General features: G+C 45.0%; 5 protein-coding genes and 1 long non-coding RNA gene across 25 annotated transcripts in view; 2 read left to right on the forward strand and 4 right to left on the reverse strand.

Annotated features, from left to right (window-relative positions):
- kcnt2b (potassium sodium-activated channel subfamily T member 2b) overlaps positions 1–10242 on the forward strand; it is a 24252-nt gene extending 14010 nt beyond the window's left edge. Inside the window, exons 10-30 of one of the 2 annotated variants that reach the window (XM_088358911.1) lie at positions 498–678; positions 1979–2143; positions 2444–2580; positions 2875–2938; positions 3069–3177; positions 4143–4251; positions 4571–4627; positions 5153–5305; positions 5372–5625; positions 5752–6076; positions 6147–6252; positions 6318–6490; positions 6874–6945; positions 7083–7217; positions 7297–7408; positions 7585–7686; positions 7775–7858; positions 7924–8052; positions 8136–8481; positions 8623–8707; positions 9176–10242. In XM_088358911.1, the coding sequence (XP_088215037.1) occupies positions 498–678; positions 1979–2143; positions 2444–2580; positions 2875–2938; positions 3069–3177; positions 4143–4251; positions 4571–4627; positions 5153–5305; positions 5372–5625; positions 5752–6076; positions 6147–6252; positions 6318–6490; positions 6874–6945; positions 7083–7217; positions 7297–7408; positions 7585–7686; positions 7775–7858; positions 7924–8052; positions 8136–8481; positions 8623–8707; positions 9176–9293 (3016 nt within the window). In that variant the 3' untranslated portion in view covers positions 9294–10242. The remainder of the gene's footprint in view (positions 1–497; positions 679–1978; positions 2144–2443; positions 2581–2874; positions 2939–3068; positions 3178–4142; positions 4252–4570; positions 4628–5152; positions 5306–5371; positions 5626–5751; positions 6077–6146; positions 6253–6317; positions 6491–6873; positions 6946–7082; positions 7218–7296; positions 7409–7584; positions 7687–7774; positions 7859–7923; positions 8053–8135; positions 8482–8622; positions 8708–9175) is intronic. The other variant, XM_088358912.1, reaches the window with a different exon arrangement.
- The window catches only part of LOC148384024 (uncharacterized), a 27955-nt gene extending 16926 nt beyond the window's left edge, over positions 1–11029 (reverse strand). For 6 of the 18 annotated variants that reach the window (XR_015853582.1, XR_015853595.1, XR_015853592.1 and 3 more), the window contains exons 1-10: positions 10749–11029; positions 9352–9481; positions 9155–9287; positions 7761–7856; positions 5660–7679; positions 4113–4311; positions 2453–2588; positions 934–1054; positions 482–666; positions 210–323 (exon numbers count right to left, since the gene is read on the reverse strand). This is a non-coding gene — a long non-coding RNA (uncharacterized LOC148384024). Of the gene's footprint in view, positions 1–209; positions 324–481; positions 667–933; positions 1055–2449; positions 2589–4112; positions 4312–5659; positions 7680–7760; positions 7857–9154; positions 9288–9351; positions 9482–10748 lie in introns of all 18 variants that reach the window. The other 12 variants (XR_015853587.1, XR_015853585.1, XR_015853588.1 and 9 more) reach the window with 12 other exon arrangements.
- Positions 11030–12780: 1751 nt separating this feature from the next.
- LOC148384026 (uncharacterized) lies at positions 12781–15805 on the forward strand. 2 transcript variants are annotated; one of them, XM_088356844.1, is made up of 9 exons: positions 12781–12966; positions 13446–13555; positions 13650–13787; positions 13893–13932; positions 14014–14079; positions 14161–14236; positions 14498–14527; positions 14704–14733; positions 14882–15805. In XM_088356844.1, the coding sequence occupies exons 1-9, from the start codon at positions 12927–12929 to the stop codon at positions 14949–14951; spliced, it is 600 nt and encodes a 199-aa protein (XP_088212970.1). In that variant the 5' UTR covers positions 12781–12926; the 3' UTR covers positions 14952–15805. The 2 variants fall into 2 exon arrangements, with proteins under 2 accessions (XP_088212970.1, XP_088212971.1); XM_088356845.1 differs by having other exon boundaries at positions 14164–14236.
- Positions 15325–19268, reverse strand: LOC148384027 (E3 ubiquitin-protein ligase TRIM39-like). The gene is made up of 6 exons (XM_088356839.1): positions 18673–19268; positions 18329–18424; positions 17730–17960; positions 17589–17611; positions 17366–17484; positions 15325–17158 (listed from the first exon to the last, which is right to left on the reverse strand). Exons 1-6 carry the CDS (start codon positions 19216–19218, stop codon positions 16599–16601), a joined length of 1575 nt encoding a protein of 524 aa, XP_088212965.1. The 5' UTR covers positions 19219–19268; the 3' UTR covers positions 15325–16598.
- A 44-nt stretch (positions 19269–19312) lies between these two features.
- gipc1 (GIPC PDZ domain containing family, member 1) lies at positions 19313–23297 on the reverse strand. The gene is made up of 7 exons (XM_088356843.1): positions 22744–23297; positions 21967–22460; positions 21713–21898; positions 21435–21615; positions 21250–21362; positions 21079–21160; positions 19313–20958 (listed from the first exon to the last, which is right to left on the reverse strand). Exons 2-7 carry the CDS (start codon positions 22258–22260, stop codon positions 20807–20809), a joined length of 1008 nt encoding a protein of 335 aa, XP_088212969.1. The 5' UTR covers positions 22261–22460; positions 22744–23297; the 3' UTR covers positions 19313–20806.
- Positions 23118–26058, reverse strand: LOC148384029 (serine/threonine-protein kinase pim-3-like). Its single transcript, XM_088356837.1, has 8 exons — positions 25758–26058; positions 24767–25504; positions 24556–24650; positions 24441–24488; positions 24112–24336; positions 23863–24040; positions 23596–23769; positions 23118–23414 (listed from the first exon to the last, which is right to left on the reverse strand). Exons 1-8 carry the CDS (start codon positions 25810–25812, stop codon positions 23323–23325), a joined length of 1605 nt encoding a protein of 534 aa, XP_088212963.1. The 5' UTR covers positions 25813–26058; the 3' UTR covers positions 23118–23322.
- Between the last annotated feature and the right edge of the window lie 192 nt (positions 26059–26250).

The raw sequence follows: 26250 nt of genomic DNA on the forward strand, positions 1-26250 counted from the left end.
GGCAAAAAATGGTGTGCTGAAACGTGCAACAACAGACATGGAGGGAGAATGAAAACGGGGAATAAAACACAGCAGAGATAATTGGTGACTGCGAGTATGAGATAGCGACGTGACATAACAATCGGTGATTGTTGCAAAGCAACAAAGGCTGAGCGCATCTTGAAAGATCAACCACAGAGCTGATAATGAATCTCAAAGCGGACACTTACCTTTTTCTTAATCTTGGCAACAGGCTCTTATCTCACACACTTAAGACTTTAAAAATATGCAGAGTTTCGCACAGTAGCTCTGGAGTGCATCCAACCGCCTACCAAGCAAACGCACTGTTAAAAAATTCAAACACTTCATTAGCTACACCTGCAAAAGCTAAAAAATTGGCAGATTAAATTCTCATTTGATCGCATTTAAAGGTGCTGTCAACGAAAATAATGCTCAGTTTGGATTGACACGAGCATTCAACAACATAATGTGTTTGTCTTACCTGTTCACCAAAACAGCATCTGCGGCATTCAGCATTTGGAGCGGGCCGGCAACAACCTGACCTTGTTCGATTCGCTCTACTTCTGCGTGGTCACCTTCTCCACGGTGGGCTTCGGGGACGTCACCCCGCAGATCTGGCCCTCGCAGCTGCTAGTGGTCATCATGATCTTTGTGGCGCTTATTGTGCTTCCCATTCAGGTGAGAGAGAAAGAAAAAGTAATGTTATTGTAATGTAATGTAATGTTATTCCAGGTGGTCAACTTGAAATTGCATAATAGCCATTTTAAAATGACGCCCTCAATAGAAAGACTGAATTGCACACTTAGCCTAGTAAACCCGCTTCAACGAAGGTTACATTGAGACGAGCTCGCGCAGACGTGCGGCGGTGACTCACTTCATCCATCCTACGTTGATTTGCAACGCTATTTTTATTCCGACAACTCACTCACTCACTTCCTCGAATAAAATGCACAGACACCTGCACGGAACAACTCGCAATCATGGTGCATCTCCCAGCAGGTCAAAAATGGAGGCGAAGTGGGCGAGCTACGTTAGCATCAGCAGCTAATATCCCCTAAAAAAAAGAAGTATGAACAAGAAAATTGAAATAAAACTGACAATGTGTGCATCATAAACATGGCCGCCTTGTCATGTCCATTTTTTTTTCTATTCAGCCTCCCTCTGCTCTTCCATAAATACCACATGACATTTAGATTTGGGCCCCCCAGCCCGTGTGTATGCGTGTAGTGTGTCCTGCCATGACCTACACAGGGAAGCCTCAAACCATCAGGTTTTAGCTTTTTTTTCTTTTTTTTTTTACCGCCTACATTGTCCTTCACAACTCAAACACGCACGCTCTCTTCCTCAAACCTTCACCAGGCATTGTTATGCTACAGCAAATACAGAAAGTTATATTGACGCGACCGTCATGTCTTTTTGATTTTTTTTTTTTCTCCTGTAAACAAATGACAAACGTGTCATCGCATGAAGCTGTTGCCAAGGATTCACGTAGCTTTTCACACGGCGCCGACAATGTCTCAGCGCAAAATCAATGCCGTTTATCTGCACCACTAGCGACAGTAAAACAGCCTCCGAGCAAATTGTGGCATGCGTGGATCTGTGGACACGTGTGCAACATGTACAACTGTGTTGACGATACACGACAAAGGCACGGGAATGACCATCTTGAGACTCAAAGCTGTCTTTAAAAAAAATATTGATGGATGACTTGAGTGAGGCATAAAAGTGTCTTTTTAATGAGGATGTGTCATGGAAGCCTGTTGCCATATTTCGTAGAAAAATGACATTAACTATTAACTACATAATTACTTTATTGGAATAAATGAATGTGAAATTGCGACTGATATTGCCATCGGAATATATCTCGAAATTTATTCCCGAATCAGACACGCCAGAGAGCACGTGACCTGTTTTTCTCATGCTCTACTTTAATGTGATGTCCATCTGCCCAATGTGTCTGATGTCATCCCGATAACAGTTTGAGCAGCTGGCCTTCCTGTGGATGGAGCGGCAAAAGTCGGGCGGAAACTACAGCCGCTACCGAGCGCAGACGGAGAAGCACGTGGTGCTGTGTGTCAGCTGCCTCAAGATAGACCTTCTCATGGATTTCCTCAATGAGTTTTTTGCTCACCCTCGACTGCAGGTGGACTGCCAATAGCTTCACGCGGCGCGATTTATTCATAATTCTCTCCCGGCTGAGGTTAACACGAAGGCTAAATAAAGCAGTTGGTGGAAAACAGGTGCGCCTGTTAACTTGTTGACATCAAAGATGGTTGTCACGGCTTTTGGTCATGCGAATTAGCCCGAACTAAATATAACAAAATATTAGCGAGGACAAATATTTCAGAAAATAGACGGACAGTTTGTTCAATCAGGTTGAGATTTTCTGGGGTGCTGACAAAGATCAAAATGTGTGTGTGTGTGTGTGTGTGTGTGTGTTCAGGATTACTACGTCGTGATCCTGTGCCCGGCAGAAATGGATGTCCAGGTTCGAAGAGTACTTCATGTTCCACTGTGGGCCCAGAGAGTCATCTACCTGCAGGGCTCTGCTCTCAAAGACCAAGACCTGATGCGGGCCAAGTGAGTCACTGCAACAACACAGGGGAAAAAAAAATGGCAAATGTTCATTTTGTCACTTTTTAACATTCTCCATTGCCACATGAAATAAGTTCGGCAGGCGGTCCGATGAAAGATGCTTATTGTTAACAACGCACCTGCTTCATTCACTTCAGGGTGGCTTTTTATTTCCTGTTCTTCTTCAAAGATCTGCTGTTTGTTTTCTGCTTTTGTCAAGTCTCAGAGTAAACTAACAAAAGCCTTGCTTGGTGTCTTCCCCTCGATTCTCTCCTCCTCGCTCTCACTAACCGCCCGCAGGATGGATGACGCCGAGGCCTGCTTCATCCTCAGTAACCGTTTTGAAGTGGACCGTATCGCTGCTGTACGTTAGTTACACTCGGCTCTTCTAACACCCGTTTATGCTTTTTCAAAATGCCCATCGAGAGGTCTCGGTATTGGCCAAAAGTTGTCACAATCTCAATTTCACTGCCGCCCGTCTCAAATTTGACCAGGATCATCAAACCATCCTGCGGGCCTGGGCGGTGAAAGACTTTGCTCCCAACTGTCCGCTGTACGTGCAGATCCTCAAGCCAGAGAACAAGTTCCATGTCAAGTTTGCAGGTGGGTACAAAAGTGGAGGTGCGATCCACATACTGACCTCTCACAGCTAATTCAAGTTTGTTTTTATGGCTATTCTATGCAGAGTCCATTTTGTGACCAATTATGTTTCCTTACAAGAGAATTTGAATGAAAAAGAAAGAAAATCCCAAATCCTGCATCAGAGGGATTTAAGAAACCGTTTGTTGGACTCAATGGTTGATCCATCCAGTGCTTGTTTACAGATTCATGACACGTCGCAGCCTTATGATGCCCAGCCCCGGCCAGTGAACACAATTAAGAATTACACCGCAGTGGCGGCAGCGAGTACGTGCTGTGTGCTGATTGGCTCATTACAATCATATAGAAAAAAAAAGTTAGAATTAGGAACATTTTGTCTTTTGGAATGTCTTTTCTGTTGATCAGCACAATGGAACGTTTGGTAATTGCTGTGGAAATGCCAGACACGTATTTCTACCTTCTACTCAAGCTTGTTTTGTGGGTTTTAGATTGAGAATAATTATTACTGATTGATTTGACAAACAGAAAGTCATAATGAATAAGCCAGATTTTTTTTTCTACCCGCCCAAGATGATTTAACCCACTTGGGTGATAAGTGGACCAATGACCGTTTAAGGTCAAATAAAAACTCTGAATGAACCTTTCAAGGACGTAGGGGGAAATCTTGCTGCTAATGGAAGGGATTAAATAAAATCCCCTTTAGCTTGAGACCTTCTCCCTCTCGAGGTGAGGTCAAATCAAGGTTACTGACACCGCCCGATCTGTTTGAGAATGTCAACCTCGAACCTGACATTTACAGTTCAGAGAGGAAATACCTGAGTAACCCTTTAATGGATTTCAATACAATTTAATGACTTCAGTTCAGATATTTGAAAGGCGCATCGTGATAGGCTGTGGCGTGTCACGTGACATTCTCAATCACACACAAATGCACTGACCGTGTTCCCCGCTGTCCTCCTTGTCCGCAGATCATGTGGTGTGTGAGGAAGAGTTCAAGTACGCCATGCTGGCTTTGAACTGCGTGTGCCCCGGTACTTCGACACTCATTACTCTGTTGATCCACTCCTCCAGAGGACAGTGAGTTCGCTTCTTCTGATTCTTTTTTTCCAACAGGCAGCCATTCTCGTAAAAGAACACCTGGTGAAATACGAGGACACTCGATCAAAAAGAATGCTGACATTTTATTGAAACTGTCAATGTCTATTTCCTATTGAGAGTTTGTTGCAAAGTATCAAAATATTAGAAACAGCTCTCGGTAGGCTACACAGAACTGCAAAGTCCAATAATGCAATTATTGTGCTGAATCTCAGGAGATTGCGCAAGTGCACCTGTGTTGAAATGATCGGCTCCATTCACTCATTTTAGATTAAATTTTTCTTGGTGTTTTTTTTTTTAGAACGGCACCCCAGGAGGCCTTTAAGCAACGTGGAGGAGCCTTTCAAGCACTGAACAGGTAAGACTGCTCCTACATTACATTTACCTCTCTGAAAGAATTTTCTCCTCAGATGACGCAAAACGGCGATCCCTAATTTTGTGTACGCATGCATTTGAGGATTTTTGGCATCGGTGCACTGTAATGAATTGAGTTAATCAATTTTCCGCCAACTGCAGTTGCTTAAAGACTTGGTTGAGAAGGCTTTTTTTTTTTTGTCACAGGCCACCCACATTCACACTGCCCCCACAGCCTTGCTTCCTGTTATCACCTCGGTGGCCTTAACATCTAAAGCCCCTGAGAACACGGCTGTCCACTTAGCGTGTTCTACACGTACGTGGGCTCTGTTGTTCCGACAGGCTGCCGATCTTTCCCCGTGTACAGATTGAAGTATTGATCACAGTGTTCTGACAGAGACGTTAATTCTCCAGGCTTGAGTGGAAAATCCTTCCGACCACAGTGGCTGCGCTGGAAGCTTTGCGTTTAACTCTTAAAAAGGTCAATCTCAGACGGCACGGCCAATTGATCGTCTTCTTTGTTTCGCAGGGAAGGCGGGGCCTGCGCTGCCGACCAGTGGCATCGAACCTACCGCCGCTGCTCGGCCAATGAGGTGCATCACATTCGGTTGGAAGAGAGTAAATTCTTCGGGGAATACCAGGGCAAGAGTTTCACATTTGCCTCCTTTCATGCTCACAAAAAGTAAGTGACAGTCAAAGCCCCCCCAAATGGATGAAGTTGAGAGCTGAACTGTCTCCGTGGCAACAGGTACGGAGTGTGTCTGATCGGAGTACGCAGGCTGGACACCAGCAACATCCTGCTGAACCCCGGACCCTGTCATATCATGGGAGCCTCTGACATTTGCTTCTACATCAACATCTCCAAAGAGGAGAACTCGGCATTTGTCCGTGGCCAGAGGGAGCCGTCGTGGGGCAGCGTGGGGAGCAATGCCAGGGGGGTTCACCAGAGCATTTACCACGGACTCACCCGCCTGCCGGTGCACAGCATTATCGCCAGCATGGGTAAGTGAGCCAGGCTTGGTTTACATTTACTCACTTGGCTTCTATCGATGGGTTCCGTTGACACGCAGAGGAATTATTCGCTTCACCACACCTTGATTCATTGCTGTGTCTTTCTGTCGTTTTCAGGCACGGTAGCCATCGACCTTCAGGATTCCAGCGACAGCAGCCCGGAAGGTCCAGACCCGGGCAGCGCGGGTCCCGGCAGCGGGAGAGGAAGCCGAAGCAGCTCCAGGACGGAGATGAGCGGGGCCAACACGTTGGCCTTACCCGCCCTGAGTGACTCCGCTGAAGAGAGGCGGCACAGCATTGCGCCCGTCTTGGAGTTGGTGGACGGCGTGAGCAGCCCTGCTTTTGACCTGCTGGGAGACCAGTCGGAAGACGAGGGAGGGGAGGAGAGCAAGGACGACAGCGACAAAGACGAGAGCGCCCACTGGTGGGGTCGACACTGCGAGTGAGTATTTGAAATGGGCAGTTTGGGCCGGTTACGGTTGTTCAAGGTTGACTGTGTCTGTGCGGGCCAGGTGGGTGAAGGGTTACCCGCTCAACTCGCCGTACATTGGTAGTTCTCCTGCTCTTTGCCACCTTCTACAAGAAAAGATGCCTTTTTGCTGCCTACGCATGGACAAGGTAAGCACTTGAAACAGATGACCGTCCCTTCGACATTGACTGACAGCATGCTCGTTCTCCAACAGGCTTGTCACCATATCCCATTCGAAGATGCCCGCTCCTACGGCTTCAAAAACAAATTAATCATCGTGTCAGCAGAGAGCGCGGGGAACGGCCTTTACAATTTCATCGTACCTCTTCGGGCCTACTATCGACCCAGAAAGGAGCTGAATCCCATCGTACTGCTTCTGGAGAGCATGTGAGATGGTTTTCTTGGTTTGGGCTTTTTGGTGTGGCTGGATTTTAAGCGAAGAGGATTTGTAATGCTCCTCAGAAAGGGTGTTATGAGCATAACGGCCATTCTATAAATCGTAGTTGCGCAGGGTGGTAAAACGTGGTCTTCTCCGGTAGGGGAGAAGAATAAGCGAGCTATTTTTGGCCACAGTAAACATGATTTGTGAAAGGCTTTCAGGTCACAATGCTACATTTGTGGCTAGTAGGGTACAAAAATAGCTGGGCTAAAAGGCTATAAAACCATGAGCCGCTCCAGAGTAGCACTGTGCCAAATTCATTTAAATTGGCAAGCGGGAGTGTTTGCATCGCTGAAGGAACACTGACACGTTTTTGTTTTGATTGGTCTAGACCCGAGGCTGACTTCCTGGAGGCGATCTGTTGGTTCCCAATGGTTTTCTACACAGTGGGCTCTATGGACAAGTAAGGCACATCAAAGGTCTCATCAGATTTTAAAATTTAGGATCAGTTTAGTTCAAATTATTTAGACAAATGGTGCCACACTTTGCATAGCAGATTTTCCATCTCACCTGTATTATTATTATTTACGCTCCCAAAAGTTTAGACAGCCTATTGCGGTGTGGAGTGACGTTTGCAGACACCATGGTGGTGGTTGACAAGGAGAGCTCCATGATCGCCGAGGAAGACTACATGGCTGACGCAAAGACCATCGTCAACGTCCAAACCCTCTTCAGGTCTGCTTTGCCCACCTGGTAGCTGCTCAACTTCCGAAAAAAACTTCGACTGTTGCCATCTTTGTCTTTATGCATCCAGACTGTTCCCAGCGCTGAGTATTATCACTGAGCTCACACACCCGGCCAACATGCGCTTCATGCAGTTCAAAGTCAAAGACCACTACTCTCAAGCGCTGTCCAAGCTGGAAAAGGTAAATGTGACCGACATGTAAGGCTTATAATATTTCTGCACATACGCGCCAAATGTGCATCGTTATCATGCAGATGCAAATCAAGAAAATTCCGACGCTGTTTATTTCGTCTCGTCAAGATTAAGCAGAAAAAGTGTTTGCTTGCGTTTGTGTGTGTGGGCGCACGTTACCTGCAGAAGGAAAGGGAGAGAGGATCCAACCTGGTATTTATGTTCCGCCTGCCCTTCGCAGCAGGCAAAGTCTTCAGCGTTAGCATGCTAGACACACTCCTCTACCAGGTAAAAAGAAAATATTCAATGTTTCACTAACTCATTGTGGAAAAAAAGACTACAATCCAACTTTTTAACGTTACCTCACTTTGGACAGTCCTTCGTCAAGGATTACATGATCTCCATCACCAGGTTGCTGCTGGGCCTCGACTCCATGCCCGGTTCAGGGTTCCTCTGCGCTGTAAGAGAGCAACGCCGGCTGGTCACAAATGGATCAGACAAAGACCGCAATGTTTTGTCTCGTAGATGAAAATCACAGAGGATGACCTGTGGATACGGACGTACGGCAGGCTCTACCAGAAGCTGTGCTCCTCCACAGGGGACATTCCTATTGGCATCTACAGAACAGAAGCTCACAAGCTTCCAGTTTCAGAGGTCAGCTGCTATTCTGACTCAATCCGTCATATCACGCAAAAAGCATGGACCATCCTTGACTTGAGTGTGTCAATAAATATCAGTCGCAGGTATCCATCACAGTGGAAGACTACGAGGACACCAGAGAACCCAGGGAGCCCCTGCTGTCCCGAAGTGGCGCTCATCGCAACTCTACCTCCTCAGAGCCCTTCTCGACCTCGTCCCACTCCTCGGACCACCCGCTGCTCCGCAGGAAGAGCATGCAGTGGGCGCGGCGCCTGAGCAGGAAGGGGGGCCGGAGCTCAAGCGGGGCCAAGGGCGGCGCTGGCAGCGCGGCCGAAAGGATCAGCCAGCAGAGATTGACACTCTTCCGGCGATCGGAGAGGCAGGAACTCAATGCCCTCGTGAGGACCAGGATGAAGCATTTGGGTCTTTCTCCCACTGGCTTCAGTAAGTCTGCAGCACTTTAAGTAGCGCTGCTTGTAAATACTCCATTTGTTACTCCGCGTTTATTTAGTGTGCAAGTGGATTTCCCCACTACTGGTGTCCACTTCATTCCCCACTTCACCTGCTTCTTTGTTCCTATTTCAGATGGCATGACGGACCAAGGCAACAGACTGTCGTACATCCTTATCAACCCCTCTCCAGACACCAGACTGGAGGTGCACGATGTTGTGTGAGTACACTAATGACAGTGGTGATCCTGCATTAGGTGGGGAAGTCCCCCAATAGCTAGTGTAGTCCAACGGCCACATGCGAGAAAGGGCTTCGGGACCTTCACAAAGTCAAGCTTGTCAAATCATGGACTGGTCATTATGCTATCAGTGCCAGAAATGAAAAAATATTAAATTTTTAGAAATAAGCTGCAGCTAGCAAAAGATTTACTTAGCTATTCAATTTTACACTTGATGGGTGGTCAGGTATGATGGAGAGACAGCATTTTGGATGCTAAAATAAAGGCTGGATTTTTTTGTTGTTGTTGTTTAAAATAACTTTTCAAGGGCAACAGTGGCCTCTACTGTTTTCCATGTTAATTACACTTGTTCACTCCCTACAGCTATTCAGTTCAAAATGACTGAATTGCATGTAGTGTACTATAGTATTATCCGGGCAAGATCCTTACCGGTCTGTTTCCCATCCATAGGTACCTCATCAGACCAGACCCCCTCTCACTGGTACCCAATCAAGGGAGCGGCAGGAAGTGCAGTGCCGGACTGGCAGAGAGCCACAAGTTCGACCCCCAAGACAGCACCCACCTGTGAGACATGAATGAACAAAAATAACAAAACAAAAAAAAAAGTGATACACTGAAGAACTCACTCTTGAGAGAAGCGAGAGCGATGCACCCAGATGGGCGTCAAATCTCTAGCTTAGCCACGGCGGATGTTCGTGCAGCTCGTCTTAGAACGCTGCGGACGTTTCAGTCTTGCACCTTCCAAATTTTCAAAGACTTCGGGACACAGAAGTGCATTTAATGTGAAAGGAAAAACTATGTATTTATTTCTACGTATGTGCATGTTTTTGTACTGCAGCATATGCCACTACATGGACAAAAGTATTGGGACAGCATATCCGTGGATGGATTCATCACGCATACCTTCATGGGCTCATAGAAAATGAACAGTTATGGGGGTCGAATGTGTGCCTCAATACTTACTTACGTCCATGTAGTGTAGACCTTTTCATAATGTTTGTAAACAAAATTCACAAGGGTTCTGGTAGCAGAAAGTGACTGACTACCACTGAGCGGAATTGAAAACAATGATAAAATCTCGTTCTGTTTGACATCATGGTGAAAAGGTCAATATTTGCAAGCATGTGTGCGTGTAGGAGAATGAAAACTGCCGATGTAACCCAGAATCAGCTGCCAACTGGAAGTGAAGGGACTTTTTTGTGTGTGTGTGTGTGTGTGTTTTTGTCACATTAAGTGGTGTTGGGTTTTATTAGCGGTGTACTCACATTGAGTTTTCCTTCTCTTTTTTGTATTCCCCCCTCCCATTGTGAAATCACAAAAGTGAGCCCCGCAAATGCTCACATTTGGTTTTGCACTGTTTCGATACAATATGTTCACAAAGGGTCTGCTGGCTCTTTACACGTCCGAACCTCTGAATGTGCCATTTCCCCACTCAATGAATGGTGCAGCTATGTGGTTGCTGTAGCTTTAGTGCCATTCTAAAACGAACATGTACATATTAAAGTTGGTCAACTTGTCTTTCTTTAGTTTGCTTCTGTGCATTCCATTTCTGTCAGGTTGTCTTGGAGAGTTTTAGTCAGTTTATAATCAAATGTAGCCTAAACAGAAAGAATTGACAGATGACTTTAAAACTTTGACAGATGAAACTGAATTCTCATTTTTTTCTTAAAGTTCTGCAAAGAGGAGGGGGGTTGGGGTGGAGGTACATTTTTTAAGTATTAATTTAAAAAGGTAGTTTCAGCTTAGAATGCAGCAAAGGTCTGGTGTGGAAAAACTGGAAGTAAAATATTTATGGCCAGACGTAAACTACAGCGAGCACATGAGAAAGATGTTGGTCAACCAATGACGTCGGCCATTAATGAGCAGCCATGGTGACTTACTTTCTAGTCAGTCGTGATGTCGTACGCTCACGAAGAAAGGCGGGACTCAACGAAACATCACTTAATATTATCACATTTAAGTGAACATTCACAAGAAAATATCATATTTTATAAATAATCCCTAAAACGTTAAATTCACTTACCCTTTTTGTGAGCTTGAGCGTTTATTAGCAACTGTTGTTAAACTAGCAGACGAACATTTTGCTCTAGCTTGGCACATCAGATGGCACCTGTTTTAAACGTCACGTGGTTTATCAAGGTGTGCAACATTAAAATTCGTTATATTTCATTACTTGAACACACACTTGAACTGAGTGGTGTGGAAGAAATACATTTTACCAGTTTTATCAAACTTTTGGGCACATCAACCAGCGTGCGACATCAGAAGCCGCTCATTCTTCTTCGTGATTTCCATATTCCGTATCATGCGCGGCGTTCTGCTGTGTCCAAACAAGCTAGCGCCATCTATTGTTGATTTAAAAAAATGTAATTAAATGAATGACGTCAGCATTTTATTTATTTGGAATTAACAAATAACCAACATTGCTGATGCAAAGGGTCATACTCTTTAGGCAGAGGAATTACTTAAATAAATTACAAAACTACATACAAGAACTGTTTTACAATAGTTTAATTGAATATTATTTGCTGGACTCAAGTGCAAGGTGGCCAGCCACAACAGCTAACTCATTTCGTGCCATTAAAAATACAGTCAAGCCTAAAATTGTCCATACTTTGAGTTGAAGTGAAATTGTAGTTATTTTCTTCAGTGAAAGTAGGCTAATATATTTTTAAACATCTTAAGTCAGGGGTCACCAACCTTTCTTAAACCGAGAGCTACTTCCTGGGTACTGATTAAGGCAAAGGGCTACCAGTTTGACACACACTTCTGAAATAGCCAATTTGCTCAATTTAGCTATCACTTTGTTTTATCATTGTTATTTCCAGTTCTCATGTAAGTGTGATTTTAACAAGAATAGCAAAAATACAGTCAAATCTCGGTTTTCGACCACAATCTGTTCCAGAAGACGGTTCGAGAAGCAAATCGGTCGAATTCCGAATCTATTTTTCCCATTACAAGCAATAGAAAAAAATTTAGTCCGTTCCAAGACTAAAAGAAACCCCCCCTTTCTTTTTTTTTTTTTTAACATTTTTTTCATTTGCGCATTTTTGCCCGATCGCGCAACTGCAGCGCACCGCCGAACGCGCAACCGTAGCGCGTCGCCGACCGCGCAACTGCACCGCGCTGGTCGCATTATTGTGACAGAGCCGTCGCTGAAATTTAGAAAATATTCTTAAAGTCCTGATGTACTTTCCAAAATTTAGGTGGACCTCAGTGCACGGGGAGCTTTATTTGGTCTGATCGCGCAACCGCAGCGCGCCGGCGCTCAGTGTCGCATTACTTTAAGAGCGTCTTTGTGTTTTAGGATGGCTTTACTGCTCCCACTTGCTTTCTTTTGAGGCATGATTAGGGGTTAATACAATCCTCAAAGCAACGAAAATACCATAACCACAGATTCAGTCGGCATCCGGGCCGCGCGGTCGGGTTTTCTCGGGTCCTCCCGGCTCATCTAGTGAGGTTCGACCTTTGAATTTTGTTCAACAACCGAAGCAAAAAAATCTCGAATTTTTTATTCAAATTCCGACTTGTTCGAGAACCGGGACGTTCAGAAACCGAGGTTTGACTGTAAAATAAATAGATGCAGCTCACTGACAAGTGCCGCTATTTGAGCTAATTTTAGAACAGTCCTGCGGGCGACTCATGCGGTCCTCACGGGCTACCTGGTGCCCGCGGGCACCGTGTTGGTGACCCCTGTCTTAAGTGAACACAGTCGCTTGATTCTTAAGGCGCCTGGATAGATGAAGAACAAGCTACTCCACGCTGTTTGGTTGATCTTGATCTCAAAGTTAGTGACATTTTAGTTCTGAACAATTATTTAAAATAATTGAGATTTTAGTTCAAAACATCCATACATACATTTTCTATACCGCTTGACCCCACGGGGGTCGCGTGCGTGCTGGAGCCTCTCCCAGTAGTCATCGGGGAGTAGGCAGGGCACACCCTGAAGTGGTTGTAATTCAGAACAATTATTTAAAATAATTATTTAAAATAATAATTATTTTAAATGATTTATTTTTGATAGGTTTGTGCTCGCGTGATTTCTCCGCTGCGAAAACCGGACGTGACAATTCGCCGGCAGCCTTTAACTCCACTTCCGTCACTTTCATAGTTCTCCTAGTTTGGCTGTCTGTGTTCGGCCCGAAGAGCGAGCTCGAGCGAAGACGTCTCAGAATCAACTGCTTTATAAAAGAGACCAAAGATGATTGCACTTTTTTTGTTGCTTTACTTTGCAAACCAAGGTAGGTTTTCATGTATTTGTTGTGTTGCTAATCATTAGCAATAGATGCTGACGGAGGCGGCTCGGTGGGGCACTGAGCACACTGGGCATGCGCACGTCCGCCTCACAGTTAGGAGGGTGCGGGTTCGATGATGGATGCCATGGCCCGGGAGCCAGATACGGCCCGCCACATCATTTTATGTGCCCCGCGAAGACAAATTGTGCATCAAATTCATGTCATTACTAGAAGTGCAAATTGTCCTCCCATTTAATACCTTTTTTTATTTATTTGACCAGTTTTTACTCGTCTGATTTGAAAACGAGTTATTTGTCAGTTTGTTTTGTAGCTTTTACTGGATATAATATGAGGTGCTCATACATTTATTTGGGTTGACAGTCATAATGGCCTTCCGAAAGGAGCTATGACTACAATGCGGCCCGTGGAAATAATGAGTTTGACTCCCCTGATTTAAGGGGAATGACGAAATATTCTTCTCGTAGATTCTGTGCAGGATGAAGTGTCTTGCCGTGAAATTCAAGGCAACGAAGGCTGTTACCACAAGTTTGATAAATGTTCCCCAGGGGGTCAAGTGATCGTACTGAAAGACGAGGTATTTGGATTTCAAACTTATCTCTTATGTTATTGTTGTTTTTATGTATCGATCTGAAACTGATCTTGATCTTCAATGTTCTGTTTGCTAACAGACTACTATTGGCCATGCCGACTACAGCAAGAATCCGCCCAGCTTTGACATCGATAAAACATTCACAAGATCTATGAATGAGAGTGGTATTTTCTTAAACCACTGCATTAACGGTTCAATAGTGTACCACAATTGTAATGTAAGTTATGCTATTTCCATTTTGTTTTAAACTTGTCTGTAAATTTGTGATTTTTTTGAACCGTGGATTCTATCGTGGTCAATTGTACCGTCTTTTGTGTTTCAGGGGATACCTGAATACAGCACAGATTTCTGTTGTACTTATGGTGAGTTTGGAACTGGTCTGAGTCATGAAATGCCTAAAATTACGCCTATCTAACAATTCAAAACTGTGATCTGCATGTTAGGAGCGCCCGGAGCCAGTAGTCAGCCCAATGTAACTCATCCTATTGCCAATGATACTTTAAAGAATGGTGAGTATGGGACTGGTCTGACATGAAATGCCACGGATGAAAACGAGTCCCACCCCTTGATAACGATGACTGTATGTGTAGCAGGCATAATCTCGGGGGTCGTGGCTGTGGTTGTAGGCGTGATCGCGGTCGTGGTCCTGTGCAGGAAGTACATGAGGTAATATAAAACTTTTCTTCATTTGTTCAGTAAAGTTATTGGCGATGACAGCGGAAACAGCACAGAGCAAGTTGACAGGCGGGCGCCACCCAACAAGCCATATGCAATACTTATTTTAAAGGAAAATTACTTTGGCTGACCGAAGAAAATTATGGATTACTCGATTATCAAAATATGAGATTCATTTGATAATTGATGTTTGTTGATTAATCGATTTATTTTGACACCTCCACATGACACTCATAATTTATTCCCCACCAGGAAAAAAGAAAAGAAAAAGATGCTGTCCAAGTAAGGCTTTTTTGTTTTGTTTAAAAACATTTATGAAATTATAGAGGAAAATTATGGATTACTTGATTATCAAATATGATTATCAAAATTTGAGATTCATTTGATAATTGATGTTTGTTGATTAATCGATTTATTTTGACACCTCCACATGACACTCATAATTTATTCCCCTCCAGGAAAAAAGAAAAGATAAAGATGCTGTCCAAGTAAGGCTTTTTTGTTTTGTTTAAAAAAATGTATGAAATTATAGAGGAAAATTATGGATTACTTGATTATCAAATATGATCATCAAAATTTGAGATTCATTTGATAATCGATGTTTGTTGATTCATCAATTCATTATCGACCCCTCAGGGCTGTGTGCTTAGCCTCTTCTACTGACTCTATGCTCAAGACTGACAACGAGCCCACAGACAAAATCTGACCGTCAAGTTCTGGGATGACACCAGAGTGGTCAGTCTCATCTCCAAGGATGACTTAGCTGCCTCCAGAGAGGAAGTCCTGAGGTTGGCAGCCTGGTGCTCAGAGAACAACCTTGCATTAAACACCAGCAAAACCAGAGAAATGATAATCGATTTCATAGGTTTTACGGTAGTCTAAAACAGTAAACAAAATCACGTTGACTTTTATTTTAATCACAATCACTTTAAATTGTTTATTTCTTACACTGTCTAAAACCTTTTAAAAAAAAACTCACTTTTATTTAAAAAAAGGAATACAATTTAAAGAATATTAAGTATTTATTTCTATTAAATTATTCGGCTCTCCATACATATATAGGAATAGGACTCTACATCTTTCGTTGTAATACAACTGATTTTAATATAGGAGCTTAACAGATTTTTGTTGGCGGTGTGCCGCGAGATTTTTTCCAATGAAAAGGTGTGCCCTGAATGAAAAAAGGTTGGGAAACACTGGTATACAGGACTGTCTCAGAAAATTAGAATATTGTGATGAAGTTCTTTATTTTCTGACATGCATTAAACTAAACCATAATCAGCAATATTAAAATAAAAGGCTTGCAATATTTCAATTGATTTGTAAGGAGTCCAGAATGTATGACATTTTTGTTTTTTTTAATTGCATTTCAGAAAATAACTATCACAATATTCAAATTTTCTGAGACAGTCCTGTATATATAGTGCAACATCTATCATATTTTCCTTACTTTATTTTTTTCTATATACTTTGTTTTATTTTGTACTGTTCCAATCTTGTTATACTATGTATAATGAAAAATAAAAGGCATTCCGAGTCTGATGATTTTTGACACCTCCACATGAGACTCATAATTTAGTCCATTCCGGGAAAAGGAAACCAGAAGGGAAACAATAGGGAAACTCCGCACCTCCAGTAAGGCCGCTTGTGTCTGCAGGGTTGTCGTTGAGGCTGCCCAAGCTCAGGTTGGACTTGTTTCTTCTCTGCCAGTAAGTAAATTCTTCTGCAGGGCTTTAAATGCTAACCATTCTCTCTATCAACAATTGCTCCTCAGGCGACTCTTCTGTGAAGCTACTGAAGTATGCGGATGACACCACTCTCATCGGACTGATCCGGGACGGAGACGAGACTGCGTACAGACAGGTGGAGCGACTGGTCCACTGGTGTGGCCAAAACCACCTGGAGTTGAACCAGCTCAAGGCCGTGGAGATGAAAGTGGACCAGGAGAGACCCTTCACCACTTCCACCCCTCACCTTCAAGTTCCTAGGATCCATAATCTCTTGGGACCTAAAATGGACCGGCCACATAGACTGTCCGGAAGAAGGCCCAGCAGCGGCTGTACTTTCTGAGACAGCTCAGGAAGTGTGTGTGTTGGGGGTTGCTCTCCCTAGTGGTAGGCAGAGGAATCACTTATATAAATGACAAAACTACGTACATGAGCTGTTGTACGATAGTTTAATTGAATATTATTTTCTGGTCATTAAGGTGATACTGAGAGAGGGAAGTAGAATCTCCTCAAAGTTTTGGAACAGCAAGATTACCTCCCAAAACCTTGGGATTGCTCTTGCGAGCTATTCCAATACGTTTGGGGGTAACTGTGTACCTCCAGGTGGTAACATGGACTTGGTTCCTTCACCATGTGGCGCTGTTCCACACCGCTACAGTAGCAGGGCAGATTTTGAGCGGGTTGGGGTTATTCCCGTTGATATTTGCCCCAGGGCAGAAGAACGGATACATTTTGTCTGTGAAGAAGTCGGTGAATGTGTAGATGGTTGTCATGCTGACCGGATTGGAGAAGATCACCTCGCCGGCGTCATAGTCCAGCTGCACCCTGACCCTGTTTAACTCGCCCTCCACGCGCAAGGTGGTGCTGGGCCTGGTCATGGCCGAGTACTCACCCTCGTAGTGTGAGATCATCCAAAAACCGCCCTCGGGGCAGCCGGAGATGCGGCCTTTCCTGTCAATGGACTCCTTGACCACCCCAAGCATCCAGTCTTCCTTGTCTCCCACCTCCACCTCCCAGGCGTGGCGGCCCGCCGTGAAGCCTTCGGAGCCCAACACGAAGACAAAGTGGCCGAACCGCTCCGGGTTATCTGGGAGCTGCTGGAGGGAGCCGCTGTTAGCCACGCAAGTGAGGTCCTTGGAGATGGACAACCACGAATACGCCGTGTTGGGATCCAGGGTGATGGGTGCTAAAAGAAAAAAAATGAGCATAATTTTCAAACATGAGTTATGTAAAAATGTGGCTAATTTACTAATTATCTCCGCACAGATTGCCCACCCATTTTTCTCCCACGCTCTGCTTCTGCAAGTTGAATTAAACAAGCTCCACCCCTGGTTGTCATGGTAACAAGAAAATAGCCCTGCTCTACATAAATAAAGCATTGCAATGTGCTTACTGTATTGGACCATGGCCACCATCTTCGCCCAAATGTGGTACTTGAGGGAACTGACGTGCTTTGCCACGTTGAGAAGCGCTCCAGGCACTTTTCCCGGATCCTTCACTTGAATCTCTGCCCTTTGAACCATCCGAAAAAAAATAACATTCAAATCTTCTAACACACACACAACACAATCGGGTTAAAGTGGTTATGGCATCGTCAGGAATATAAACACGCTTACCTTTTCTTCGTGTTGGGATAGTTCTGGAATGAAAAGTGAAAAAACATTCAAGTATGAATCGATTTCTAACATTCTTTTAATGACAGTATCCCTTTATTTGTCCGCTCGGCTTGCAGATGAATCGGCAAAACGTAAAGTCACCTGCAGGAAGCGCGCGTCGGCGGACGCGATCTCATTCTCCACGGCGATGACAGCGTGCGAGAAGGTAAGGATGTCTCTGGTGATGCTGTCGGCCTTCTTCTTCACCAGGTCTCGCTTCTCCTCCGCCTCCTGCTGCACGACGGCCAGCCGTGTTGTTTCCTCCTTTTGTAGGAAGTCACGCAGCTGCTGAAACTCCTCTTTGATATGCTGCTCAGTGGCCTGAGTTTGGTTCTGAAACATAAACAAATGAGTCAACAACATAGATTACGACTCCAAATTGTGTCCGGTTCAGTAAATTTGAACTAGTGGCTCAAAAGCTCCCTCTAGTGGTGTCTGATTGAATCATTGTCTCAGTAGAGTTGAGTTGTATTTAACTTTGAACTACATTAAATTGTTTAAGAATGTTTTCTTTTGACACTTTTTTTTTCCATTTTGTGCAATTTTAATTGAATCATTTTGTCATTACTTTTTAAATGTTGCCCACACTTTCTTTTTCTATAAAACAAAAACATGCATAAAAAATCTGTTGTCTATTATTCACCTGCAAAAACATCTTTCATCACGTTGGATTGTTTTCAAAGCATTCTGTTTGTTGATACCTTGATGTGCACAGTTGTGTCATCACACTCCTGCTTGGCCTCATACAGGCGCCGCAGGTTCTTCTTTAAGGGGATCAGATCCTTCTTCAGCTCTTCCTGAGGGCGACACCATGACATGACAAAGAATAGACAGGTGTAAGGGTGATGACACATTTCATAGTCTTGCATTTGAACCTTATGAAATACAAAACAAGCAAAAAAAATAAATATTTTATAGTTGCTCAAGCATAACAAACATACAAAACACATTGATAGTGATGAATCATAAGAGGTCAAATGAAATCCCCAAAATATGAAAATACGGCCAAAGACACAAGAAAATCTGTCACTAGCACCAGACCTACCTTACAATCGTGCGCACCTTCTTCCAGAGGACACACTCTGTGACCGTGGTGTTTCTTGGAGGTGTGGCACACGCAGCAGAGGACCTCCAAGTCATCCAGGCAGAAGAGCTTGAGGACTTCTCCATGGGAATCACACCTCACCACCTGCTGCTGCTGCTCCTCATCCCAGTGGCCGTTCAGTCCTGTAGCCCCCGCGCTGTCCGCCCGGCGCCGCTGCTCCACCAGAAAGGTGTCAGCCACGTTCTTGAGGGCCAAGCTGACGGTGGGCTCGGTCAGCGAGCATTTCCTGCGGCAGATAGGGCACTCGCGGCGGGCCTTCTTCTTGTTCCAAAACTGCTGCAGGCAAGCCCGGCAGAAGCTGTGGCTGCACTTGAGCACCACGGGCTCCTTGAAGATCTCACAGCACACCGGGCACGACAGCTCCTCTTCCAGCACGGAACTGGAGCGCGACGACACGGCCCTCGGTCGCAGGGCCGTGTTCGCCTTGGAGGTCTGCAGGAAGGAAAGCTTCCCGGGTTGGGAGGAAGCGCGTGGGCGTGACGCCATGGCTTAGATAATGCGATCCTCAAACTGCCGAGAGTGGACTAGGCTGGGTTTACGGCAACAGGGGCTTTTGAACTACAGGGACTCGAAAAACAGGTTTGGGAAAAGCCCTCATTGGCTACTTTATTTTTTTAGGTGGAAACAGCAACACATGGTCATGTGATGCACACTGTCAACCTGACCAGAAAAAAAACGAATTGTTTCCAAAATGGTGAGAAAGAAACTGAAGCAAAAACACCAACCATGTGATCTTGATTAGAACTGCATTATAATTAGCCATGAAGAGTGCCATACAAAGTCACGTTTGCTGCAGTCAGTGTTTAGTAACATCATCTCCAAAGTGTGAATAACAAAATGGCTTCAGAATTCTGCCCACACATAAGAGCATGTTTTTCCCCAAACAGCAAGAAGACGCATAACAGAAGTCATTCCTAGTAGACCTTCCTCCTATATGAACTCATATTGAAAAGAAAAAAGTTTTTATAACTTAAATTCCTTTACTTCCACAGCGCTGTCATGTTTATCACTTTATATAAAAACACTAGCCATAAAAAAAAAACCAGCAAAGCAACTAAACTGCATCTCTGAACCTAAGCAAGTAACCTAACACTGCTTTTTTTTTTTTATACAATATAAGTGTCATGAAAAGTAATACCGCAGTCACCACAATAGAAGGTGCGACTCAAACACTACCGCTAGGCAAGCTACACTTAACATTATGACCTTTTTGACAGCCCACTTCTCCTTAGGAAGTCAAATACAGCAAAGTTGATGAATAAAAATTAAAACATGCTTGTCAAAAAAATAATAAAGCAAGTAGAGAGGCTCGGAATAAACACAACACTGCCAATACAACAGAGCCTCTGTTGTCTCGGGCCACCGAACACCATATAACATCGATTTGTGTGTGTGTGGAAGGGGAGGGGCAACCAATACATGGCCCACCATGCAAGTTGACACACATACAAAGTAAATAGGAAACATTAACAAAACAAATTGAACATTTAAGACATGCGTGGCCCTTGAGGGACTGAAATGGCGGCTTGATAGGGAAAAGATTTCTCAACCCTGCAGTAGTCAGTGTGCGGCATGCACGTTCGCGAGGCTCGTCTTCATGCTTACACACGCATATTCTTTCACACCTGCCGAGGAATGCTAGGGCCACACTCAAAAAGAATAATAATTGCACTACCAGATTTATGTGAAAATCATACACACATAAATTGCATGCAACAAACCAGACGAATCTTTAAATTACTGTGATTTTTGTGACGCTGGAACGGATTAGTGGCATTTCCATTCATTTCAATGGGGAAAGATGATTTGAGATGTATCAGAGAAAATACATTTGAACTTTCCAGGGTGGCCCTGACACCCCTTTATAGATGGGAACCATAGGAAGACGAGGTAAAATAAAAATAAATGCACTTGATTTCCACCTCTTTGTCACAAAAGTCTCTACCAAAGACAAAAATGGCAAACAGCAGGAGTTAAACAGTATAGTGAATAAAAACAAACCATTTGTGTTGAGTTCCCAAGTAGTGACCACACACACAAGTCCGTCAGGCTCCCTCGGTAAGCCATGTGACGCTCACACCCGTCCGACTTTAGCGTCGCCGATAGCGCCCCACACGTCGAAGACAAACTCATCCGGGAAGGCGAAGTCTCCCAACGTCTCGTCGAGAGCCTCGGCAAACTCGTCTGGGTTCTTTTTGTCCTTTCCCAGCTCCACCATGGTGGCCGCTGGAGGGAAAAGTTTCAAATTAGGCTTCCAAAATTCAATATAAATTAGCAGGAGAATTAGCTTCCAAAAATGTCTCTTAAATGTTAGCAAGACTTGACGATAGCCTACAGTGGACGTACCCAGCTCGCTATCTCTGATGCCCATGTAGCTCTCCAGGAGGTCGTCTACCTTCTCAATGGCTTTTTCCTCAAATGCCGAGGGCTGAAGAAGGCGTGACAAACCAAAACATTACACGCTCAAAATACACAATTGAGAAAATGTCAACTCGTCAGAGTTCACTGCAAGCTCACCACTTCCTCTACGGTAGCGGGACCCTTAGAACGCAACCGTAAGGTTCCCCTGCCGGTGCCTAGCTGGACCCCGGATGATGACCTGGAGCCTCCAGATCGCTGGCTGATCATATCTGCACATAGTAAACACTCAGTTACACACACACAGGACACAGACGGGAAGATAAAATCCACGTCAGCTCTACCGAAGGCTTTGAGCGGCTCCACCAGCTTGATGGTGAAGTCCTTGCCCTTGGGCAGCTCCTTGAGCATCTTGGCAACCTCGTAATGCCGACAGCCAATCAGGCGATGGCCGTTGATGGACTCGATCATGTCGCCCACGTTGATCACCTGGATCTGATGGATGATGCTGCCTTCGCGGATTCTCTGCACGAGTTGGGTGGGTATAAAAAAAACAAAAAAAGTGGAATCTTCTATTTTTTTCCACTTTACTGGAGAGAACTTTTCAAAAAAAGCACCTCACCTTGATGAAAGCATAACCGGCTCCATTATCAGTGATGGTCAAGCCAAGTGCATCCTCCCCTTTGAACACTTCAATTTCTTTCTTTTGGCCTTTAATGTGGGCAAAGATAAAGTCCTCTAACCCAATTTGCCCCCCCAACAATTTGTCCATATCCACCTTGTGAGTGTTCAATGTGCAAAACATCACCTGCAGAGGAAGAGGAAAATGCTTATGTTGCTCAGGTCTTGATATAAAAGGTCCACGTGGCGACTCACCTCCGCCGGAGGGATCCCGAAGGCTTCGCCGATCTTGGCGTAGAGCTCCCGCACGTTGCTGAAGCCCTCGATGCGTCCGGTGGGGCTGCCATGGGCCAGCTGCGTGTGGAAGATGAGGCGCGGCCGCATGCCACTTGGCGGCGGAGGCAAACCCTCCGAGGCAGCGCCTTCTCCTAAGCCCACCACTCCGCTTCCATTCAAACCATCCACGTTGAGACCGGCGCGGATGGGCTCCGCTTCCTCATTTTCCACCAGGGGGGACGCCTTCTTTCTTCTTCCCAGACCCAGAGGCATTGTCTTTCTGGGAGGGGGGGTTGTTGAGACAGTGGTGGTCCTATGAGCAGGTGGGTTGGATTTGTAGTTGACAGTGAGACTGTGGTGCTTCAGACGAGCTCGAGAGCTGTCTTAAAGCGCCAGGGTGTGGACACACAAATCCACACATCAGAGAAGTGGAATAGAAGTCCAGGAGGGGTTCCGCGGGGGGTCGTCCGCTGCTAAACAACAAAAAAGAATGTAAGAGGCGATGAGCGTTCTTTTGTTACATAAGCGAACCCAAACAAAGCACATCTGTAGATGCTTTCGAATCCATGTATTTCCATAAAATGCTCTTTCTCACCTGTCATGTCAGAGCTAGCGCGCTAACGGAAATCGGAAAGCCCAACACGCCGATTTAAACACAAACATGAATTACAACTGACGCCCTTATTAAAATTCTCAATTTAATAGTGACTTGTGAACAGAGTGTGGTTAAAACAGGACGGGCCAGTCAAGTCTTACCCGAGCAGGAGTTTTTAGCCAAGTGTCGTTAGCTAGTCCACTAACAGCAAGTCCTGAGGTGAAGTTGTCAACGAAATAAGATCCACAAATGAAATCGTAAGAGTTGGACCACCCAGCTGACAGTTGCAGTTGTTCTCGATGGGGTTTAAAAGCGAGGGGGGATGAAATGCGCCGGGTGTGTACTGCTTGCGTGCTGGTATGCAGCTGCGGATGGTTAGCTTTAGCTTTCCAGCCCGGTTAGGGGTGGAGCAATGATGCATCCACGTTCACTTGGAAAAATGAAACGCATTAAGGGGAGACATGACGCTTTCACGTCCACTCGGAAACATAAATATCCACATTCCGGACTGTTATTCAAAATATTTTTACATGGATCACGACAGTTCAAACGTTTAATGATACGTGTAGTTATGCCAGCATAAATACTTGAATGCACCAAGTTTGTCCTCTTTCTTGGCTTCCGGAGACATCTTGTTTTTATGTAAAAAATATTTTCTTTTAAAAAGGCCACACTTTGTTCATAGTTGCCTGCACAAGTCTTGCAACACAGGCTAAAGTCTTTATCATTTTGGTGTGGAATCAGAGTAGCCACGGATGCCATTGCATCTGCTCCAATGTGGCTCGCTGCTCCATGTCTGATGTTAAGCAAATCCATAGGAAGTCTTTGCAATCTGCGGGGAACAAAATAGGTTGTTAGTTGCAGTGATGGAGAAAATAATCAACTTTATAGAGCATTTCACAACGTTTGGAAACAATAAGACCACCCCTGAAGTGTAAATTAAAATCACTGATCTGTCCCCAGTTTTCCAAATCCCAATTAAACATTTAAAGGTCTACTAAGATAACTTTTACCTTGAGATAGTACTCGGTTCAACGTGAGGCCTTTAAAGAGGAACATGAGTGTATCAAAACGTTCCGTTCCGTCCAGTAATTCGAAGAGCAGCGCGCCTAGCTGCCAAACGGTGGCCGGGCCGGCCTTGTACGGCCGCTTAAAAACATATTCTGGAGGGGCGTACCGTAAGGTTCCTGTAGGTAAACACAAAGAATATTTCGGGCTATGGTTCTTAAGATAATCCTTGGTGATGATTTTTTTTTTCCATTCGGTTTCTCCCGCTTTACCGGCATATTCTCGATAAGGTTCTTCGTTCACGAAGCAGCTGCAGCCGAAGTCTATGAGGCGTACTCGAGGGAGACTGAAAGTGGCCTCCAGCAAGATGTTCCTCTGCTTCAGATCTCGATGGAAAACGTTGACGGCGTGCATTTTGATTGCGGCGTCCACAAGCTGCTTCATGATGTTCTGACAAACGTAAACAAAAGAGTTTTATCAGCCACTTAAAAAATAAAAAATAGTCATAAGAATTTCTTTACCTTTGCTTCATACTCCTCCAACGGCCCAAGTTTGTATTTAGTCCTGAACGTGAAGAGGTCCACGGAAGGTACCGGCCTCTCCATGACCAGAACCAGCTCTTTTTCTAGGTCATACGTGTCCAACAGCAGGACGACTGCGGAGGAGCCGTCAGCGTTTTTTAACGAGGATGCTTGCAGCATGAGCCATGCTTCTAAGGGCACCTTCTGGACTTTTCCGTTGATGTACTACAAATGAAGAAATATTGACTGTCAGGATTTCATAATTTTTTTTACATAGGTTTGCTTCTGTTTGAATTTTTAAGCATGTTGGGCAAGGCTGGCACACTCACCAAAAAGACGCTCTCCACTTTTTCGATGGGGATGTATTTGATGGCCACCTACGGGATAGAGTCAAATCGTTATTACGGGGAACGATGGTAGGGGGTTTCGTAAAAGCGCACTTACTGGGAAATAGTCGCTTTTCCTGAATCCGGCGTATACCGATCCGAAGCCTCCTTCTCCGAGCTTTTCTAGCTGCTGATACTTCTGCACAAACAATGCTGCAAAGACAAAGATCAGGTTTACTTTGCTTACCTCAGAGCAGACAGATTGATTTTTTTTTGGGAGGAATTCAAATGCAGTACTGGATTGTGACTTTACAAAGTTCTGAACTTACTTCGGGTGGTGTCGGCCGGTTGCAAGGCGGGCGGGCAGCAAGGACAAGCCGGGAGGGTGGCGGACTTCTGAGCGACATTCTTCACGGGTTGCCTGGTTTGTTTTTGGACTTCGGCTTTCACGCTGGACTTCCTCTTGGTGGTCAGCTTGGCCAGCAGAGCTTTGACGGACACGTCGGCAACTTCTACCTGAGGCTTTTTGGCGACGACGGCCACTTCGGGTTTTGCGCTGTATTTGCTGTTTAGGACTTTAGCCAGCAGGGCCTTGACGGACAACTCGGTGGTGGGTTCCTTGGCGAGGACATCCGCTTTAGCGTTGGACTTGCGTCTCTGCCTTTTAGCGGGCAACCCTTTGGCTGAGACCTCGATGAGGTCCAGTCCTTGCTCCTTGGTGAGGGACTCAGGTTTTATTACTGCTTTTCGTTTACTAGTCCTTTTGACCTGAAGAACATTCCCCGGAACCTCAGCGACTTCCGGTCTCTGTTCCTTGGGTTGGATGTCTTGTTTTGGGGTTGTCTGCCACTTGGTCCTCTTAACCGGCACCACCTTCTGGGAAATCTGATCTACGGTCTCCGGTATAGTTTGCGCCAGCTCCTGTCCCGGCTGCTTGGTTTCGCCAACGATTGGAATGGTGCCACAAAATCTCCTCATGGGCATCGCTCCATTTCTGATGGCCTTAGTGTCAGGTTTTAACAGCACGCAGCCTTCCATAAAGGGGGTGAAGTCTCGAGCTTCTGTAACTAAGAGATATCAAATTGTAAGGACGGACAAAATATTCCATATTTTTATTTTAAAATCTAAATGTTTAACATTTTGAAACAAGTTGCAGTTTTTTGCACCGTGATCATTTGCATGCCTATAAGCCACATGCTACTATTTGGGAATATTATATTACAAAACTCTTTTATGTTCCGGCATGATCCTAAACATATGATGAAACCTATTTCTCCAATGCAATTTTAAAGATTAGCACTTCCGTTGCTTGTAACTCACCAGGGTGGATGTTAGTGGGAAGAAATGGAAACGGGTGAAACTTGTCGACGTTCATGTTGCTGCTGTTGCCTGCAGAACGGGCCCGTCGTTATGCTTATTTCTTGAGTGTAAACATGGATCCCTTTGCACATAATGCAGAGACTGTGTTTTAGAGGCTTGCGCGTGCTGCAGCTGAGTCATAAAGGGGCTGCGATCACAAACACGTCAAAGGCGCGGACTCGCCGGCGGGACTCGAACAAGGGCCCGACGGGCGTGACACAAGCTGGCGACTTAAACCGGCGCCGAGCACGACCTTCAGAAATCAATCCACTTTGGACAAAGACATGAAGCGCCGTCACCTTTTCTCATCGTGATGCGCTTGAGAGCTTTGCGAAAGCTGTTATTGACGTTCCAATCAAAGTGCTCAAGTATGCGAGGTTTGCTTTATCAGAGGCAACTGTGCTGTTATTACAAAAAGTCAATACGAGGCACGACTGGGCTGTGTCGGACTACG

Source organism: Syngnathus floridae, chromosome 17 (genome assembly GCF_059516105.1).
Source record: "Syngnathus floridae isolate MCC-2025c chromosome 17, RoL_Sflo_1.0, whole genome shotgun sequence".
Classification (NCBI taxonomy): Eukaryota; Metazoa; Chordata; class Actinopteri; order Syngnathiformes; family Syngnathidae; genus Syngnathus; species Syngnathus floridae.

Coding starts and splice junctions, on each gene's coding strand:
- LOC148384026 (XM_088356844.1), top strand. CDS start 12,927: ATGATTGCACTTTTTTTGTTGCTTTACTTTGCAAACCAAG. Junction 14,528..14,703: donor AAGAAAAAGATGCTGTCCAA/GTAAGGCTTTTT, acceptor ATTCCCCTCCAG/GAAAAAAGAAAAGATAAAGA. Junction 14,734..14,881: donor AAGATAAAGATGCTGTCCAA/GTAAGGCTTTTT, acceptor TCGACCCCTCAG/GGCTGTGTGCTTAGCCTCTT.
- LOC148384027 (XM_088356839.1), bottom strand. CDS start 19,218: ATGGCGTCACGCCCACGCGCTTCCTCCCAACCCGGGAAGCTTTCCTTC. Junction 17,961..18,328: donor ACACAACTGTGCACATCAAG/GTATCAACAAAC, acceptor TTTATGTTTCAG/AACCAAACTCAGGCCACTGA. Junction 17,485..17,588: donor TATCCCAACACGAAGAAAAG/GTAAGCGTGTTT, acceptor GATGGTTCAAAG/GGCAGAGATTCAAGTGAAGG.
- gipc1 (XM_088356843.1), bottom strand. CDS start 22,260: ATGCCTCTGGGTCTGGGAAGAAGAAAGAAGGCGTCCCCCCTGGTGGAA. Junction 21,161..21,249: donor CCGCTACCGTAGAGGAAGTG/GTGAGCTTGCAG, acceptor CGCCTTCTTCAG/CCCTCGGCATTTGAGGAAAA. Junction 20,959..21,078: donor CATCAGAGATAGCGAGCTGG/GTACGTCCACTG, acceptor TTTTCCCTCCAG/CGGCCACCATGGTGGAGCTG.
- LOC148384029 (XM_088356837.1), bottom strand. CDS start 25,812: ATGAACGTCGACAAGTTTCACCCGTTTCCATTTCTTCCCACTAACATC. Junction 24,337..24,440: donor AAGTGGAGAGCGTCTTTTTG/GTGAGTGTGCCA, acceptor CTTCATTTGTAG/TACATCAACGGAAAAGTCCA. Junction 23,770..23,862: donor ACCTTATCGAGAATATGCCG/GTAAAGCGGGAG, acceptor GTTTACCTACAG/GAACCTTACGGTACGCCCCT.